Source organism: Furipterus horrens, unplaced genomic scaffold, assembly GCF_987537825.1.
Source record: "Furipterus horrens unplaced genomic scaffold, mFurHor1.1.pri manual_scaffold_8, whole genome shotgun sequence".
In the NCBI taxonomy this organism is placed as follows: Eukaryota; Metazoa; Chordata; class Mammalia; order Chiroptera; family Furipteridae; genus Furipterus; species Furipterus horrens.
Window position 1 is genome coordinate 2204574 of NW_028327178.1, and position 16776 is coordinate 2221349.

Below are 16776 nucleotides of genomic sequence, written 5' to 3' on the forward strand. Positions count from 1 at the left end.
TCCTGAACCACAGGCTTTACAACCGGAGCTACGACGTGCCTGCTGTGCCCGGAGAGAGCACGCGGCGCAGCAGCTGGACAGACGGGCGCCCCTGGACTGGGGACACCGCGGGGCTGCCGCTTCAGCGCCGCGGACACGGGCGCCTGCACCAGGACGGGCCTGCGCGCAGCTGCGGTTTCCCACCGAGTCTGTAACAAAGTGTGCGCGCGCGACATGCCAGCCAGGGCAGACACGTCTCCAGCCACGAGACCCTGGCTGCGCTCACGCTGCCACACCAGGCACGGGCCTTTGAGAACTGAAACAGGAGAACATTTGGGGGGAGGACACAGAAAAGAAAGCTCAGACTCTCCCCAGCACAAGGGGCAGAACAGAGGGAAAGACCGCCAACCAAGGCGCCCACACACGGAGCGGAGTCGGGTGCAGGGCCCGCCTCTTCTGCCCACGCCGGCCCGCTGGGGCGCCCAGGGGTACACGCGGGCCCGCCACCAGCCGGAGCGCGCGCTGCGAGGGCAGCGGTGTCTGGCCGCCTGGGCCCACTGTGCCGGGCGGCCCCACACACTCGGCATCAGGCCTCCTGGAGCTCGTGACTCTCTCTCTGGCTCTGAAGGACGGCCGCAGCGGCGCCCTCCGGGGTGTAAATGACCACGCTGGTCAGCGGCTCGGGCCCGCCGGGCGCGCCGGCCTCGGTGCCGAGCGCCGCCCCGGCCTGCAGGAGCTCCTGCGCGCTGGCCGCCTCCATCACCGCGTGCGAGTACAGCGCTGCCTCCTCCGGCGCCCCCGGGGGCAGCTCCGTCACGATGTAGTGGGTGGCGCCCTCGGGGAAGCCGCCCCCAGGTTCCTGCACCATCGCCTGGACCAGCTCCTCGGTGACGATGATCTGCGAGATGTCCCCGTGCTGCCCGGCGGCCACGGCCTCCTGCACCAGGACCTGCGCGCCGTCCCGCGCCAGCATGTGCACGGCGCCCGCCTCGCTCACGACCACCTGCGTGACGCCGTCCTTCACGAGCGGGCCGGCCGCCGCCGCCTCGCACACGGCGAACTGCAGGACGCCCTGCACCACCTTCCTGAAGGCCGCCTGGGCGCGCTCCTGGGGGGCCACGGGGCCTGCGGGCCGCGCCCCCTGCGTCAGCACCTCCACGGCCCGCGCGGTGGCCGGGCCGTCCTCCACGCCCTGCAGCAGGTGGATCTCGGCGGCCTCGGGCTGGGCGGCCGGGGGCGGCACCTCCTGCCGGGGCAGCTGCACCAGCACGTCCCTGTGGCAGGCCCTGCCCTGGGCGTCCGGCCCGGCCCTGGCCTCGGCCCCGCCCAGCTCGGAGACCGCGCACAGCAGGGCGTCCAAGGCAGAGGCAGCGTCAGGCGGGGGGACGGCGCCCTCGCTGAGGTCCAGGAGCTCCTGCTTGGTCACCTGCTGCATCACAGTGCTGCCGGGGCTCAGGGGCTCGGCCACGTGGCCTTCCACGGAGCCGCCCACCACCACCACCTGCGTGGCCTCCTCGGCCATCGGCTCCGGCAGGCCCGGCTCGGGCGCCCCACCACCCAGGTGCTCCCCGCCGGGACCCGCCGCGATGACCTGCCCGTCCTCAGTGATGTGCACCACGCGGGCCACCTGGCCCGCCAGCGCCAGCGTCTGCAGCGTGGCCGCGGCCGTCTCCTCCACGGACGTGTCAAGGGCGAACTCCCCGTCGTAGCCCTGGATGATGATGACCTGCTGCACCTGCTCGGGCGCCGCCGGCCGCCGGCTGCCACGCGGGGGCCTGCCCGCCCCGGGCACCTCCTCCGCCAGCGCAGCCGCGGTGAAGGGGCTGTCAGTCTCCACGAAGGCGGCTCCTTGGCCCTTCAGGCGGCACTCGTAGGACTTGGACACGATGCCTGCGGGAGAAGGCACGGTTAGGGCACGAGTTCCAGGCTTCGAAGCGAGCCAAGTCGCCACAGACGCTCTCAAACCTCAAAAGACACAGGACTGGGCACCCCGCCCAGGAGAGGCTCCCGCGCGCCGGGCGCTCGCGCCGGGGCGGCCACCCACGGGGCCCGGGACAGGTGCTCTGGGCCAAGAGCAAATCAGGGGGTGACGGGCACCGGCACTTCCCGCTCTCCTGCTCAGACAGTCCCAGGACCACTCTCGGGGCCCCCGTTGCGGCTCCAGGTCCCAGGGTGAGTCAGCCCCCTCCGCTCCCCACTGTCATTTCTCACAGACGTGCACCCCCCGGGGAGAAGTGAGGATCAGGACAGGAAGACTCGGGATCTTCCCAAGGGAAATCTCTTTTTAACGCCCAAATGTTAGGCAGGGGCTGCTTGTGTATTCAACCAAATGAACGAAAGCCTGGCTTATCCAGTGTTAGAAGCAGGCGACCTGTAACAGCCGCAGGAGGTCACCTCCCCCAGCAGCACCAGCTTCCCGGAAAGACTCTGCCTGCCCTGCCTGGGCTCCCGGCTCTGGGGCTGGTGGCGAGCGCTGTCCTCTCAGTGGCGGACAGGACGCTCCAGCAGCAGAGCCGGGACGACAGGGCGGAGACAGACAGAGGGCGGACGCCACGCCAGGCCGCGGAGGGGCCGGTGAACACACAGCCACCTGCCCGGTGTCACCTGAGCCACAGGCTGGCGTTTAAAAGCTGAACAGGGTAGAACATGAATGAAAATGATAGCCTTTATTTCCATAAAAGAGACTCCAATAGAGTTCCCATTTCCTTCTTTAAACCCCAAATTTCCTCTCGGTTTTCTTAGCATCCCCGCCTTTCTTCCTGCATGAGAACAACCGACCGAGGATCTCCACTAGTTTCGTATCTCGCTGGTAACTGTGCTGTGGAAACACCGCGCTTGGCTCTTTAGGGGAGGTCGTGGTTTACGGAGCCGGCTTCCTACAAAGGGAAGAACCAAGAACCGTGAGAGTCCTTACGGCCGCCTCTCCTTAGTGAGGCGACGGTTTGGTTTGCCGTGCTGGTACCGGCTGTAAGCAAGCCCTTCTCTCGGCCGAGCCCGCTCTAAGCGCGGACCCCATAAGGCCCGCCCTCCGGGGGCACCGCTGCTCCGCAGGATCCACAGACCCTGCTAAGCCACGCTGGCCGAGAGGACCGTCCGGGCTCCGACCAACGCTCCAGCCTTGGAGCCACACATTAGGAGTTGGAAATGCCAACTCCTGGCCCGCTGTGCACAGGCCAGGCTGCTCGGACAGTCACGGGCAGGGTTAGCGGCACTTCCCCTGCGTCCCCTGCGTCTCCCTGCGGGCCGCTGGGGCTCTCTGGCAGCTGCGGGGCTCACAGTGAGTGCTCAGTGTCGACCACCCGTAACCCGTGTCCTCCCAGCCCCGTCAGGACACGAACTGTGTGAGTAAGGCGTTTTTTAAACAGACTGAGCACCAATTCACATCAATTCTTTCTCAGAGGGACCTGGGAGGGGTCAGGAGGTCACAGACTCTCGGCTCAGGAGAAGACTGGCCACCCAGGGCGATCTCCACAGCTGAGGGTCCCGCCTGCACGCTCCGTGGCCCCTGCGTCCCGGGCCAGCAGGGGCTGCAGGGGCTGCGTGGACAGCGGAGGCGAGCCAGGCCTGCTGTGCCCCCACCAGCCAGGCAGGAGCAGACTGCCACATCTTACAGGCGACAGAACGCCCACAGTCCGGCTGAATGGCTCACGCAGGTAGCCCCGCGCCCTGCTGGTGGCAACGCAGACTGGCACAACCGCCGTGGGAAGCAGCGTGGAGTGTCCTCGAAACACTAAAGACGAAACTGCCTATGCCAGCGACTCCACTGCAGGGGATGTATCCTAAGAACCCCAAAATGCCAATTCGAAATAACATAAGCACCCCTACATTCACTGCAGCGTTATTTACAATCGGCAATATTTGGAAGCAGCCCAAGCACCCACTGGTAGGTGGGCGGGTAAAAGAGCGGCGGTGCACTTCCACGGGGGAACACTAGGCAGCCGTGAAAAAGAATGAACTCATACTTAGCGACCGCACGGACGGACTGCATGCTAGTGAGATTAGCCAGAGACAGCGAGATGGACGCCACGTGATCTCCCGTATACGTGGAAGCTAATGAACAAAACAAACGACAGAGACAGACCAACGGGCACGGAGAACAGACCGATGGCTGCCAGAGGGGGGCGGTGAACGAGGGGGAGGGCCTGAGAAGTGCAGGGTAGTTACAGGCCAGTCCCAGGGATGTAAATTACAGCCCAAGGGACATCTTCAATGATATCGTACGTAACACCAGCGCGGCGCCAGGCGGGCCCTGGAATTCTCAGGGGGACCAGTATGTCAAGGACGTGACCGTCCTAGCCCTGTGGTGAGCACCTGGAAGTCACAGAGTAACAGTGAATGGAAACCGCAATGGGCAACAGTCAAGTAAAGATGAACAGCTCACCCAACGACTGAGAGCACGCGGCTCCATTTCTCTGGCTCACTCTCCCAGCAAAGAGGCGGGCCGACGACAGGGCCCCTAGGCCGGCCACCGGCTGGGGTCCACAGCCCACGTCCCTGGCAGGACACTAGGTGACAGGTGTCCCAGGGCTCTGCGGACGGTCCCGAGCTGCGTGGACCCGCGGGCCTTCCAGGAGGCAGTCAGCACGCACACGCACCCGCCTGGGATGTGCCCGCTGCAGAGCCTCCCGCCCGCTCAGAACACATGACACGCAGCCCCCCGGGGACTCTGGGCCGTGGAGCCGTGAGATGGGGCTGGAGCACGGGGACCCTACAGAGAGCGGGCTGCCTCGCTGCCCAGTGCTGCCCTACCCTCCTGCTCTCTTCTCAGCATGGACCCCCTGCCGCTCTCCTCACAGGCCAGGGGCCTGCTCAGGAGGGGGGGCCAGGAGCTGCGACCCCGGTCAGTGCGCCGTCCCCCGAACCCCAGCCGTCCAGTGGGCGAGCCCGCTGCTCCGCCCCCGCACAGGGCGTCCGCGTGCTCACGACACCCGGGCCTGACCACACTGTTTCTGCCCCTTCTGTCTTCCGTAACCCTGAACTTCATTCAGCTTCACGGTCACTTTCAATCTGACTTACAGAGTGTGGGAAAAGACACGGACGCGAAGGAAAAGAAGGTGGCCCTCCCATCACCCTCCCCAACGCGTTACACGAGGAAACACGCTGCCTTCCCACGCAAACGGGAGGAGCGCCCGCAGGTGGGGGAGGTGGGCCTGCTGCCCTCGGGTGTTCTCGGAGGAGACCCCACGCTGGGCCCCGCGGTCCCTCCTCCTGTCCGCACTGGAGAGAGCTGCCAGGGACGCAGGTGTCCCCGGGCTCCCGCCCGGCACTGGCGACCATGCCGTTCTGGTCTCCGTCTGAGTCTCTCTGAGTCCAGAGGCGGGTGAAGCCACCACCCCCAGACCACTGACGGGAGCTGCAGGGTGGGCACGGCTGTTCCCGTGGGGGGAGGGGTGACGAGGCTGCACACCCGCGTCCGCCCCTCCCTGGCGCGGGCCTGCTGTCCCAGCACTGCTCACAAACGCGAGTGCGGGTCCATCCTCTGATTCAGCAGTTTAACAACGTCGCGTGTGCTGTCAGCCCTGCCTTGAAAAACAGCGCCTATAAAACGTAATGGCCTCGATCAGGCTGAAACAGGTTCGCCCACTGAAGACCCTTCCATGCTGACCATAATGAATTAATGTCGGGCTGCGGAGAAGCTCAAGTGTCACTGAAACGAACGTGCGTCTCTGCTGTCACTTGACGTTCTAACTGGGTGATGCCCCGGGATTCACTGGGCACACCGGCGTCCACTTCGAGGCCTTCCCAGGGAAGGCGGCCGGGCAGGCTCACCGATGCGGGGCGTGGCCTCGTGCCACACACTCAGGGCGCACGCGGCCCGTGCGGTGTCTGTGCGGCTCTGCCGCTGTTCGGAGGCAGTGTCGGGTGGGGACAGGGTGTCTGAGGCCGTCCGCCTGGCCTGTTTCCAGCGGGACAGCAAGTGGTTCCCTGCAGGTGCGAGGGGAGGGAAGGGAAGACGCAGCCCAGGGCCCGTTCGGGAAATCGCAACAGCATGCACGGGGCGCCACGCTCCCTGCTCGCAAGGGCGCTGAGCGGGCGCAGCTCCATGGAGACAGGAAGGGCATTGTGAGGGCTGAGCATCTGCTTTCGGGGAAAAGACTTCCAACGAACGAGGCCCGCTTCTCCGAAGCTCGCTGTGAGGCCCGGGTCCTTCTCCCCCGGCCTCCAGGGCTGACGAGGGCGGAGGACCCGGACCTGCTGGGCGCTGTCCGCGGCCACGGGGCCCCTGGGAGGCCACTTCCCGGCGGGGAGGGCCCCCCACCCCCCGTCCTGCCGCCCTCTCCCCACAGAAGCAACACCTCGTGCTTTTGTTAAGCGTACATTTAATTAAAATGTACAGAACGCGTGCAGGAAGCTCCAATGGAACAAATAAACAAGGGCCCCCGCTCTTGAAGGCACATGTTGTGAATGAAAAATGTCATTACAGACTAAAAAATTTTGCAGTAAACAGGGCCTACAGAGAGAAGTTTCCCTGTAATGACACCTATAAACTACGCTGATGGCACTTTTAGCACCTCCCTGAATATGGCATTTTCTGTGCTCTACACACAGTCTAAACGGTCTGATCACAGAGCATAATACTCCGCTGGGTTTACAGAACAATCAATGTTCCGTAAAATGATGTATTTATCCAATAGCAGGCGCGGCAGTCACCGGCGGTGACATTGCAGGACACGGGCCGGCCTCCGCGGCGACGCCGGCTGTGAAACTTACCCGCTGCCCTCCGACACCCCCATCTCATCGGCGTCAGGTAATTTGCTGAAGCCTCAGCGTGGTCTAAAAAAAACTTGTAATAAAAATTCATGGAATTTTCAGGAGAACGAAAGCCGATGCCAGTAGAAAGGTCACATTGTGTCTCCACGGAAGGGGTCAGAGGTCGCCGGCAGTTCTGAAACCGAAAGCAGATTTCATGCATCGCGTAGCAGATCAAGGCGGCATTCAAACGGTGGGGGCGCGCGTCGGGGACGCCGGGCTCCCGTGCGGGCGCCCACGCTGCCTCCACAGCCCGCGCTCGTTTGACGTGTCTGAGCACCTCCTGAAACAGCGCTGCGTGTCCACACGCGGCCAGGTCACGTCCCAGCCACGGCGCGCTTCAGACTTCACGTGCGGGGAGGGCACTGAGCTCGGAATCGCTAGGTTGGCTCGCTGTTGTAATTAAAGCGCCCTGAACATAATGAGATTTAAAAAGTAATACTCTTCGTACAAATACTGGGGGCACACATGCATTGTGATTCTTAAGCCACATTTAATTTCTCTCGACTTCAATTTTAAGATGTAATTTTAACAAGAATGCTAAGAAATCATACTTAATGTCTACTACAATGAAACAATATTAACAGATTATGTTAATAAATTAGAGCCATATTTTAATGTCACAAAAGCTTATAAGTTTCTCAAGTAAAACCAGGAAAAATGACAAATTAAAATTCAATGAAATATAACCTTCTAGAAATTTCAAAGCAGGAAATAAATTATTCTTGCAATAGCAGTCACCAATAGCTTAGCCGGGGAAATCAATAGCAGGGGTTGCCCATGATGCCCCCGTTTCGGGCAATCGTGAGTGCCAGGCACACGGTAGGAGGTGCCAGGTGCACCGGGAAGCACCTCCCACGCAGACCCGGCACAGGCGGACGCACCCCACGCACAGCGCTCTGCGCGCCCAGCACCCGGTCTGTCATCGCGACGCGGGTCACGGCCGCCTCTCACGTCCCCACACGAAATGGCACCTCCGCCGGCTTTGTTTTAGGGAACCGAATGAAGACGGCCAGTGCCTCCGGTCCGTTACTCTCAAGGGCTCGCGGTGCCGACAGAACCCACACGGTGAGATCCGCGTGGGCTGCGGGAGACGCAGCGCCGGCACCGGCCGCCAGACCGGCCACACTGAGCGCGGCCGCAGCGCAGACCCGGTTTCTCCCTCGGGAACGGCAGCTGGCCTGAGGGTGACGCGAACAACCAAAGGGCACTTGGGTGACTCTCCGTGTTACGTCACCACAAACAGACAAGGTGTATGTCAGAGAGTTCCAGCGACAGTCTGCTCTGAGGAAGTCACTTTGTGAAAAATGAACTGAAGTCGGCTGCTTGCCGAGAGCGCCTCCCCCGGGGCCGCGGACACACCTGGCGGGTCACGCGTGCCAGTCGGCCTGAACGTGCCAGGGGGCCTGGGCACAGACTGGGGAGGCGGACGCTTGGTCTGGCCAGCGGGGCGCCGGGCACTGCTCCCCGAGGCCCGGTCTCCGGAGAGGCGGCGCGGGAGGCCGGCTCCTCGGCTTTGCCACGAGCCTGATGCACAGGCACAACCTGACCTCTGGCCGTCATACACCTCGCGTGTTTCCCAAGGACACGGAAGGAAACCGACACGCGTCCTCGCACAGACATGGCGGCATGAAGCTCGAGGCCAAGCCCCCCGTGGTGACCGCGCAGAGGCAGCGCTGGAGGCGGAGGTGCAATGAGCAGGACCCACGGCCGGGTAGAAGTGCGCTGTGAGCAGCAGGTCTGACACCTGCTTGCGGCCGAGGCCGGCAGCCGCGGCCCCACAGAGAGCCCCGTGGACTCGCCATCTGTGGAAGCGTCCGCTACTCGGGCATGTGGGAGGGTGTCCGGCGCGTCCTGCGGGTGGGAACCAGGAAGGCCTGGCCTCTTCACGAGGGTGAGACCCACAGACAGCAGGACTCCTTGAGCCTGGGAAGTGAAGATGGTCACGAGGTCACTTACTGCCTGGGCGCAGCCACCAAGGGCTGAGGAAGTGCCAGCTGGGGGCCCCGACCCCCGCGCTCGGACAGACTTCCAGGACAAGCAGAGAAAACGGAGGTGCTACGAGCCGGCCCACTGAGTCTGGCGGGAGAGTGGACGCGGGTTGTGAGCCTCCCTCGGCTGCGCAGGTGACGCAGGGACCTGGCTGGAGAGGGCTGACTGCACCCAGGCCCTCGCTCGGCCTCTGTGCACGTCAGGGCAGCGAAAGGGAGGCGGCGGGTCAGCGGTCACGGGGCGGACAAGAACGGTTTCCTGTCTGACCAGCGAGGGCCAGGCCTTCACTGTGAACATCTTCCTGAACACCGGAGCTAAGGTGCCGCGTCAGGACCGCAGAAGCCCTGCACGCCTGGGATAATAAGGCTCAAAATGGGGAGAGAAAGGCAAGAATCGCGTTCCCTCAGGAACAGCATCGCGAAGGGGAGGGGCCCGGCTACCAGTGGAACATGGTTTGTCACACTCACGACCTATAAGAAACACTCTCAAGGGACGTGACAGAAATGTCTAGGTTCTGCGGTGACTGCAGCAAAGTTGACGCCCAGAAGTCAGGCGCTCCCCCAGTTTCCAGTTGTGAGTTTCTTGGCAGAGGCACTGACTGCCCTGATGCTTTATTCCAAGTGATCTTTCCAGGAGCTTCTAGAACAAAGGCAGATGCATTTACTGTCCGGTGTAACACGAGCAAGTGTCCCTCTGGGAGAAGAGCCGTCAGCACCCGAGCTCAGCCGGGGCTGGCGGGGTCAGGCTGCCCTTTGTGACGGTCGCCGTGGGCTCCGGGCTGGCTCAGTCCCTGCTGGGTCAGATGTCAGCTTTAAGCCTCAGACTATTAGACTGTAAGAGAGTGGGGACGTGATGGTGGCCGGCCTGGGCGCCGGGACCCTCTGCTACCTGGCTTCCCACCACTCTCTGTGCAAAGGCCCAGGGCTCTCGGGGCAGGGACTGAAACCCACAGGTTCACTGTCTAGTAGGTCCCCCTCCTGTGGAAAACAACCCATGACAACACCAACGCCCTTAGGGACAGACTGAGCGACAGGCTTCTGGCCACTGCTTAGGATGCACCTCCTGCTGCCCAGTGCTGCAGGGAATGTTTTCAGATGGGCGGGTGCAGTCAGTGCCTTCCTGCTGGACAATAAGCATCCTCTTGACAGGCATCAGGCCGCGCCTGCCACCATGGAGCCGCTGCGGCCTGGTTCAGCCCGAGAGCACCGGGCCAGTGGCAGCATTACACTCAGACGGCTCTACGGCCATGACTTCGGGCCCATGTGAGTCCACGGAAGAGTTACTCCTGAGCAACTGAACAGAACTCAGTTAACATGACAAGAAGCCATGGGGACGCTGGCTGGCTCATCGCAGGCAAATGTTGTGCATTACGACGGGAACCACCCTCAGGCAGATCATGGAAACTGATGCCACTCTCAGGAGGCAGCAGTGTGCAGATCCCGAGGCTTGCACGCGCCACAGGGCTGCTCCTCTGGCCGAGAGCATGTCCTTCCGCGCCACCCCAGCTCCCGCTGAAGCCACAACCCAAACGCAAAGCCCTGCGGTCTGCTCGCACGGAACCTTACGAACCTACTCAAGATGGTCGACACTCAAGTCTCCAGATTCTAGAAAGAACAGGGTGTGGGTGACAGGTGCCACAGCCGAGAGCAGACGGCGATGCAGAGGAGCGGCCCGGCGGAGGCCCGGGCCCTGAACACAGCAGGTCCCGCTTAGCAGAAAACTGAGGCTTAACCAAAAAGTTTCCCCGGGGAAATGCATGAAACGCAGCCTTTTCTTTATGACTACGATCGTGAGACTGTAACCTGCATCACTGAAATTACCATGAAGTGACTGAAACCAATCGCTAAGCAACACCCACTCCACAACGGATTAGAGAAAGAGAGAGAGAGAGAGGAGCGAACTTGGCACCTCCGTTGGCAAACAGGTTAAGAGAGAACGCGCAAAACACCAACCTTCCAAATATTTGTAAAATAGGAAAAAACGTAAGACAGATGAGGTGGCCGCTGCAGACGCAGGGCAGCCCCAGTGGGGTCACAGAAGCAGGTGGGAGCATCGCCTTCCCATGGCGGGTCCGGCCTGCACCCCGCAGCATGGCTGGCGTGCGTCACCAGACCCCGCCGTCACGTCATCGGCGCCCCGTCATCACGCGCACACCGGGGAGAGCAATGAGCGCGGCCCATGCTGCGCACTCCTGACCGCACTGATCACCGGGGTGAGCCGCCCAGGCGGGGACCGAATGCTGAGCCACCAGTGCACAGCAACCGAGGGACAGGTTCAAAGGCAGGGGACGCGGGAGACTCTAAGAGACGAGCATCTTCAATAACGAGGGCTCCACAAAGCAGAAAGAACTGTTGTTCCGTAATGGCAGGTGCCCCTAAACTGTCAGGGAAAGATCTGAAGGCAAGCCTGCTGAATTCACTGCTTCTTCTGTTATTAAGAAAACATAATTGCTCCAAATAATTAGCACTAGAGAACATCACCAGCCGACAACTAAATTATAGAAATCTTCATATTCAGCTCTCTGCGGGCTGTGAGGAGCCACTTCCGGTCCTGACCCATTCGGTGAAGTGCTTACTGTCCCCGACTGTCACCAAGGACCCCAGCGCTCTGCCTACGGGGGCCGCCCCGTCCTCCCGAGCCTCCTCCAGCTGCCACACAGGAGAGCAGTACAGAACTGAGACGTGGGCTCCAAGCACGGGCCCCTTTACGAAAACCTGCACTGGCACAACCCGCAGTCCTCGGGGGTCCGCCGCTCCTCAGAACCCGGAGCGGCCCCGTGTCCCACCCAGCAACGCCCGCGTTGATTCTGTCGGGCACTCCTCCTTTATGCACGGCCTCCTTAATTATTATGTTCCCTTCAGCACTTAGTAACTGGCAGCTACAACATTCCAGATGCTTTCATTAGTGTCAAGGAAGTGCCGCTTGCGGTCAGCGTCGGGTGTGAGTCTCCTGCATCTCCTGACTGGACGCCGGTGCTCTGGGAGGCAGAGAGGACAGGCCCAGGGGCGACCCCGTTGGTAAGACCCTGGCCCCAGTCACTTGCTTGCTGAGATCGTGGCTTTCACCTCCCATGGGCGGGGGAGCCGCACTCTGCCTGGTGCCCAGCTGGCGGTGGGCAGCTTCCTGATCACGTGCCGTGTGGCCAACGGAAATGTGCTGAAATAGTCTCGTAATTTTGTAATCGGTAATGCCATTTGAAGTTACTTTGGAGATTCTTCTATGCTAACAGCTTAGCTGATATACCCACAACGCTTTGTTTTATCCCACGAGGGATCACTTTGATTACTCTGGTAATTAATGATGTTGGAGAGTAATATGGATTTTCTGTTAAGATTTGAGTTTGAAGTTAATTAGTCTTCACATTATGATTTGCTGATTAATTATGGATATTTAGTTATAAAGAGAGATGTTAATTATTAATCTCAAAAAAAAACCATCTAGTGTAATTAACTAAAACTCCGACATGAGTTCAAATCTCCATTGCGGACGGCTGCCAGGCTATCAGCGGCCGGGGAGCGCACCTGGCACGTGCCCTGTGGGCAGAGAGGGCACGGCCGGCGCCCGGGTGCGTTCCCTGCGCGGAGCGCACGGAGACGTGGAGTCCCGGTCCGAGCGGCACCGGCCCCGCGGTGCAGAGATGAACTTCAGAGCTGCCACGGATCTTGATTTTCGGCGGCAGCAGCTCCAGCCCCTGTCGAGACAATGCCGCGGCCCAAGCGTTAATTAACGTCCTAATCCCTGCAACGCGAAGTCACCTTTGTGGTTAAAAAAGTCTTCTTTCTTCGCCCCACACCCAATCTGTCAGCAACACACTCTCTGTTACCCCAAAGGCGGGCCCTGATTAAGAAAAAGGGTTAAACCAGAAAGCGCCACGGGCACATCACCGTCCCGGAACTTCCCCGTCACGGAGCCTCTGAGCAGGAACCTGTTTACATTATCTGTGGATCATCCTGACAATATTTATTCTCTATTTACCTAAATGAGGCAATATGATGATATTTATTGCTCAGAATGGCTAAATATAGACTTTCCTTGAGCACTCAGTACCATAGTGGGAGGTTTTGCTCTAATCTGCGTCTTTACGCTGACAAGCGGAGGATCCCTAATGAATGCCTCCTTTCATCTGCATGTCTGTGTGTATGTGACAGTGTAAATATTTAGCAGCATCGGAGTCAGCCTGTGATTCCACCCAGATGGACGGATTGACGCCTTTGCACGGCGCTGCCAAAGACAATCCACATCGTTATATGGGCGGCTTCCCTCTTACTTCCTCAGAAGCAATGAGGTGGCCAAAGGCAGCGACCCCAGAACAGTGGGAATACCTCCGGTATCAGCTGGCAAGTCGAGGGGTAAATAAAATAGGGCACTTAAGTTATTACCCCTTTACGTCCATGGACCGCGGGATTAAAGCTTTCACGTCGAAAGCACACACAAATGGCAGGGTTCCTTGTGTCTGTAACGTGCACGAATCTGGGTGAGAAACACGCTGATCCGTCCGCTTGCGCTCACCTGGGGGCAGGGCCGCCCTTGCTGCCGTCTGTGTGAACTGCATGCCCAAGCGCCAGTGTTATTCTGAGGAGAGTCGCTCGTTGTCAATAACATGCATTGCAGTCTGGTTAAAGCAACATTTGCTAAGATTTAATCGCCAGTGCAATCCTCCTTTAAAGTTTAGACAGAATGCTCAGAGAGATTCAAGGGACAGACAATAAATCACTTTCCTCGTCTGGGGCGTGAGCAAGGTAGGTCTGATTCACTCAGGTGTATCGTTTTCAAAACCACCAGGATCAATTCTCCCCCGTGAGGCAATCACGGCTCCGCGCCCGGCAAGGAGCAGGATGACAGCGCCCCTCCCCCAGCACCGGCTTTATTTTCTACCTACGTCGTTTCCCTCTGCGTAGGTCACAGGGAGAACGGCAGTACTCTTCTGAGAGCCGCTGTCACCCGGGGGCTGCGGCTGGTGCGCTCCTGCCGGAACTGGGAAGGGGTGTTGGACCCCCAGCGCCGCCTCTGCCCGGGGCGTCCTCTGGTGACCCTCAGGCCTGCAGAGTGTGAGAGGCACCTCCACACACGCTTCTGCTTTGGGAGGAAAAAGCTCCCCGTTATTTTTGGCACGTGTCTGCAGCGCTGTGCTCCCCCCGCCCCGGCCACCTCGGCCTCCTTTGTTTTCTACTGACTCATCCTGATCTTTGTAAAACCCACGCAGTAAGCCAGGAGGAAGGGCAGGCGGGACATTACTCTTCTTGACACTAATACCTATGGAGCCCGTTCTGGGGTGACAGCTCTCCCTCTCCCAGGCGTCTCAGCGGGCACAGTCTCCCGACACGGGGCAGGTGGGGTGCGATGCCCGCCGGTAATCGGGAACACGCGGCGCCGCCGCCCCGGAACGTGCTGCCACGGGGCAGCAGCCGTGGCCCTTCGTGTCTCGGAAGGACTATTCCACGCCTGCCAGCCGCCAGAGGAAAACAAATGTCCCAGGCGTTCTATGTGTTGGGTGTAATTAGTCATAAATTGGTTATTGATCAGACACAGAGGGCCAAGGTCGGAGGAGCAATCTGTTGGCATCTATTCCATCGGCCACACGGCACCTCCATCAATATGGCTGGACCACCATTTGCCTTGCATCGGACTGGAGGCCCGGAAGTACTGGAGTGAAATGATGGAGGCGGCAGGAGGCCGCGCGCCCACGTGACAGGTGCCCCGTCTCAGAGCTGCTGAAAGAGCCCGGCACTCAGCCGCCCTGGGTGGGAGGGACGGAGCTGCGGGTGCAGGGCACAGGCTCCTTTCGTCCTCCTTTTTTAACTTCCCTACACTTGTCATTGGGATGCTGGCGGGATGCAAACACATGGCCAGTCCTCGGCCGCGGCGCGGGACTCGGAGCCCAACATCACACTGCGAGCGCCGGTTAGGCCGCCGCGACGGCGACTGGGCTGCCGAGCTGCCCTGGGTGACAGCGGAGCGTGCGAGCGGCCGCCGGGGCAGAGCCCCGCTGTGCGGACGTGCCCACGGCCACGCCCCGTCACGACGACGGCCACAGCCGGCCAGGCGGAGCACCCGCCGGGTGCGCAGGACCCTCCTTCCCCAGGAGACGGCACACGCGGAGCCCGGACGCCGCTCTCCGTGCCCCACACGGGACGGTGCGCCAGGTGATGAGGCGCCGAGCACGGGTGACACAGTGACGACCAAATGCGCCCCTTCGCACACCTGGGAGGACTTAAAACTAAAGGGGGTTTTGTAGTTAACGAACTATGTCTACAAAAATGACAATATAGTCTGCTTCTTAAAAACCCAACACGGAGCAAACACAAAGGAAATTACCTCCCCAAGTTAACAGAGAGTAAAGGTCGGGACGGACGCTCTTGGGACAGAAGAGCGCTGGTACAGCAGTTTTTGCCCAGGAGAACACAGAGACGAAGCTGCTGGAAACGGAGTGAGCCCGGGGCCCGGCGAGCATAGGGAGCCCCGCCCGGCGCCCGTCCCCCAGGGCCGCCTCCCGCGCTCCCGCGCGTGCAGGCCCGGGCGACTCCACCGGCGTGGGAGCGTGCGTGGAACCTCAGTGACTGTGTATGCCGCGGCGGGGGCGCCCACACCGTCTCAGTGAAGGTTTCGCGTGAAGGCTCTGAAGCCGCGACACAGTGGGGTGTCCACCTGTGAACGGAACGAAAGCACTGTGACCCCACACGGCTCTGCGGAGTCAGACCAGAGAGGGGCGGACAGCCACCAACGGCCCTTCCCACCCATCAGCCCCTCCTGCCGGCTCCAGGCAACGTGATGCAAACAGACGCCTGGCCACAGTGCACACGCAGCGCTGCGTGCCGGGTGACGAGGCCCGTGGCCGCTGTGCCGGGGGCTGCCTCTCTCCTGGCTTCCGCTGGCAGGAGAGTCTCGTGAGTCCCCGAGGGGGCGGCAGTGCCTGTTTGGGGAACCTGAACTATGTAAGCCGCGCTGCGGAGCCTGCGTCCCAGCGCCTTTTCCTCGCCAAGGCTGACACGCTCTGCGGGACGTGCCCAGCGCTGCAGCCGGAAGGACATGGCCAGCCCCACCTCCTCGCTGCAAACACTGGGCACGACATGAACCTGAGACCCCACAGTCGCCCCCACTTCCTGGGACGCTACCTTGTGTACAACTTTACTTATCAAAGTGTTCTCTACTCCTGCCAGGAGTTAAGAAGTTATCACTTGAAAATCACTGGCTAATCTACCTTGTGCTGAGATGGATTTTTAATGAAAGTTTAATGAATGATAAATACTCGTTTCTTGATAAATGTTTAATTATGCCAATAATTACCAACTGCTGAAAACCACTGTTGTGTTAATAATGGCATTTTAGTACACAGCCGCTCCACGGCTCGTGGTGCCGCTGAAGATCAGGACTCCATCTGTCTAACGCAAACTAGCAAAACAAAAGTCTAATTAATATTTTGATCAATTTTCTCCACACTCTGAAGACTATCGATGCCCTTCGAAAAAAAATTTGTATCTGTTTTCTTTTTGATGGGAAACAGGTAAGGAAGAAAGCGTGCAGAACCGTGCTAAGATCAGTTTCGGCAAAAACTAGTTCAGGAATAGAAAGCACGGCTGGAACCCAGTGACGGCATCACCCGGCCGCACGGTTAAGTTAACGCTCGTTTCCCGGTTCCCGAAAGCGACCTTGAAGAAGGATGGGCATCAGACTGCTGCATGGCACAGAAGGTTGACTAGCCCCACCAGGCCCCCGACAGGGGACCCCGAGGCCTGCACCTGCTGCCGCCGGCCGGCAGGGCCCTGCCAGCGTGGGGACCCGGCGTGGGAGGGAACAAACCTGCGACGCTAGGAGGCGGATGGACTTTGAACTGACGAGTGTTCATTCACGGCGGAGGTTGCTGAAGAGAAGAGAAGCCGCTGCGGCTGAAGAGCTCATGGACAGACACAGGACAGAGGACGGAGGGGCAGCTGGGGGTGCCATCCGTCTCCCTGGGGAGAGCGGCAGGGCGGGGCGGGGCTCACCCAGCAGCTCCCACTACCCGCCTGCCTTCTCGGGCCCCTCGCGGCCGTCAGTGGGGCCACTTCCGGGCGCGTT

The 16776-nt window shown here is 60.6% G+C and overlaps 1 protein-coding gene across 1 annotated transcript in view; it reads right to left on the reverse strand.

The window, feature by feature from the left end:
* Positions 1-221: 221 nt before the first annotated feature.
* ZNF407 (zinc finger protein 407) overlaps positions 222-16776 on the reverse strand; it is a 258043-nt gene continuing 241488 nt past the window's right edge. Inside the window, exon 8 of the mRNA XM_090285385.1 lies at positions 222-1869. Within this exon, the coding sequence (XP_090141511.1) occupies positions 566-1869 (1304 nt within the window). The 3' untranslated portion in view covers positions 222-565. The remainder of the gene's footprint in view (positions 1870-16776) is intronic.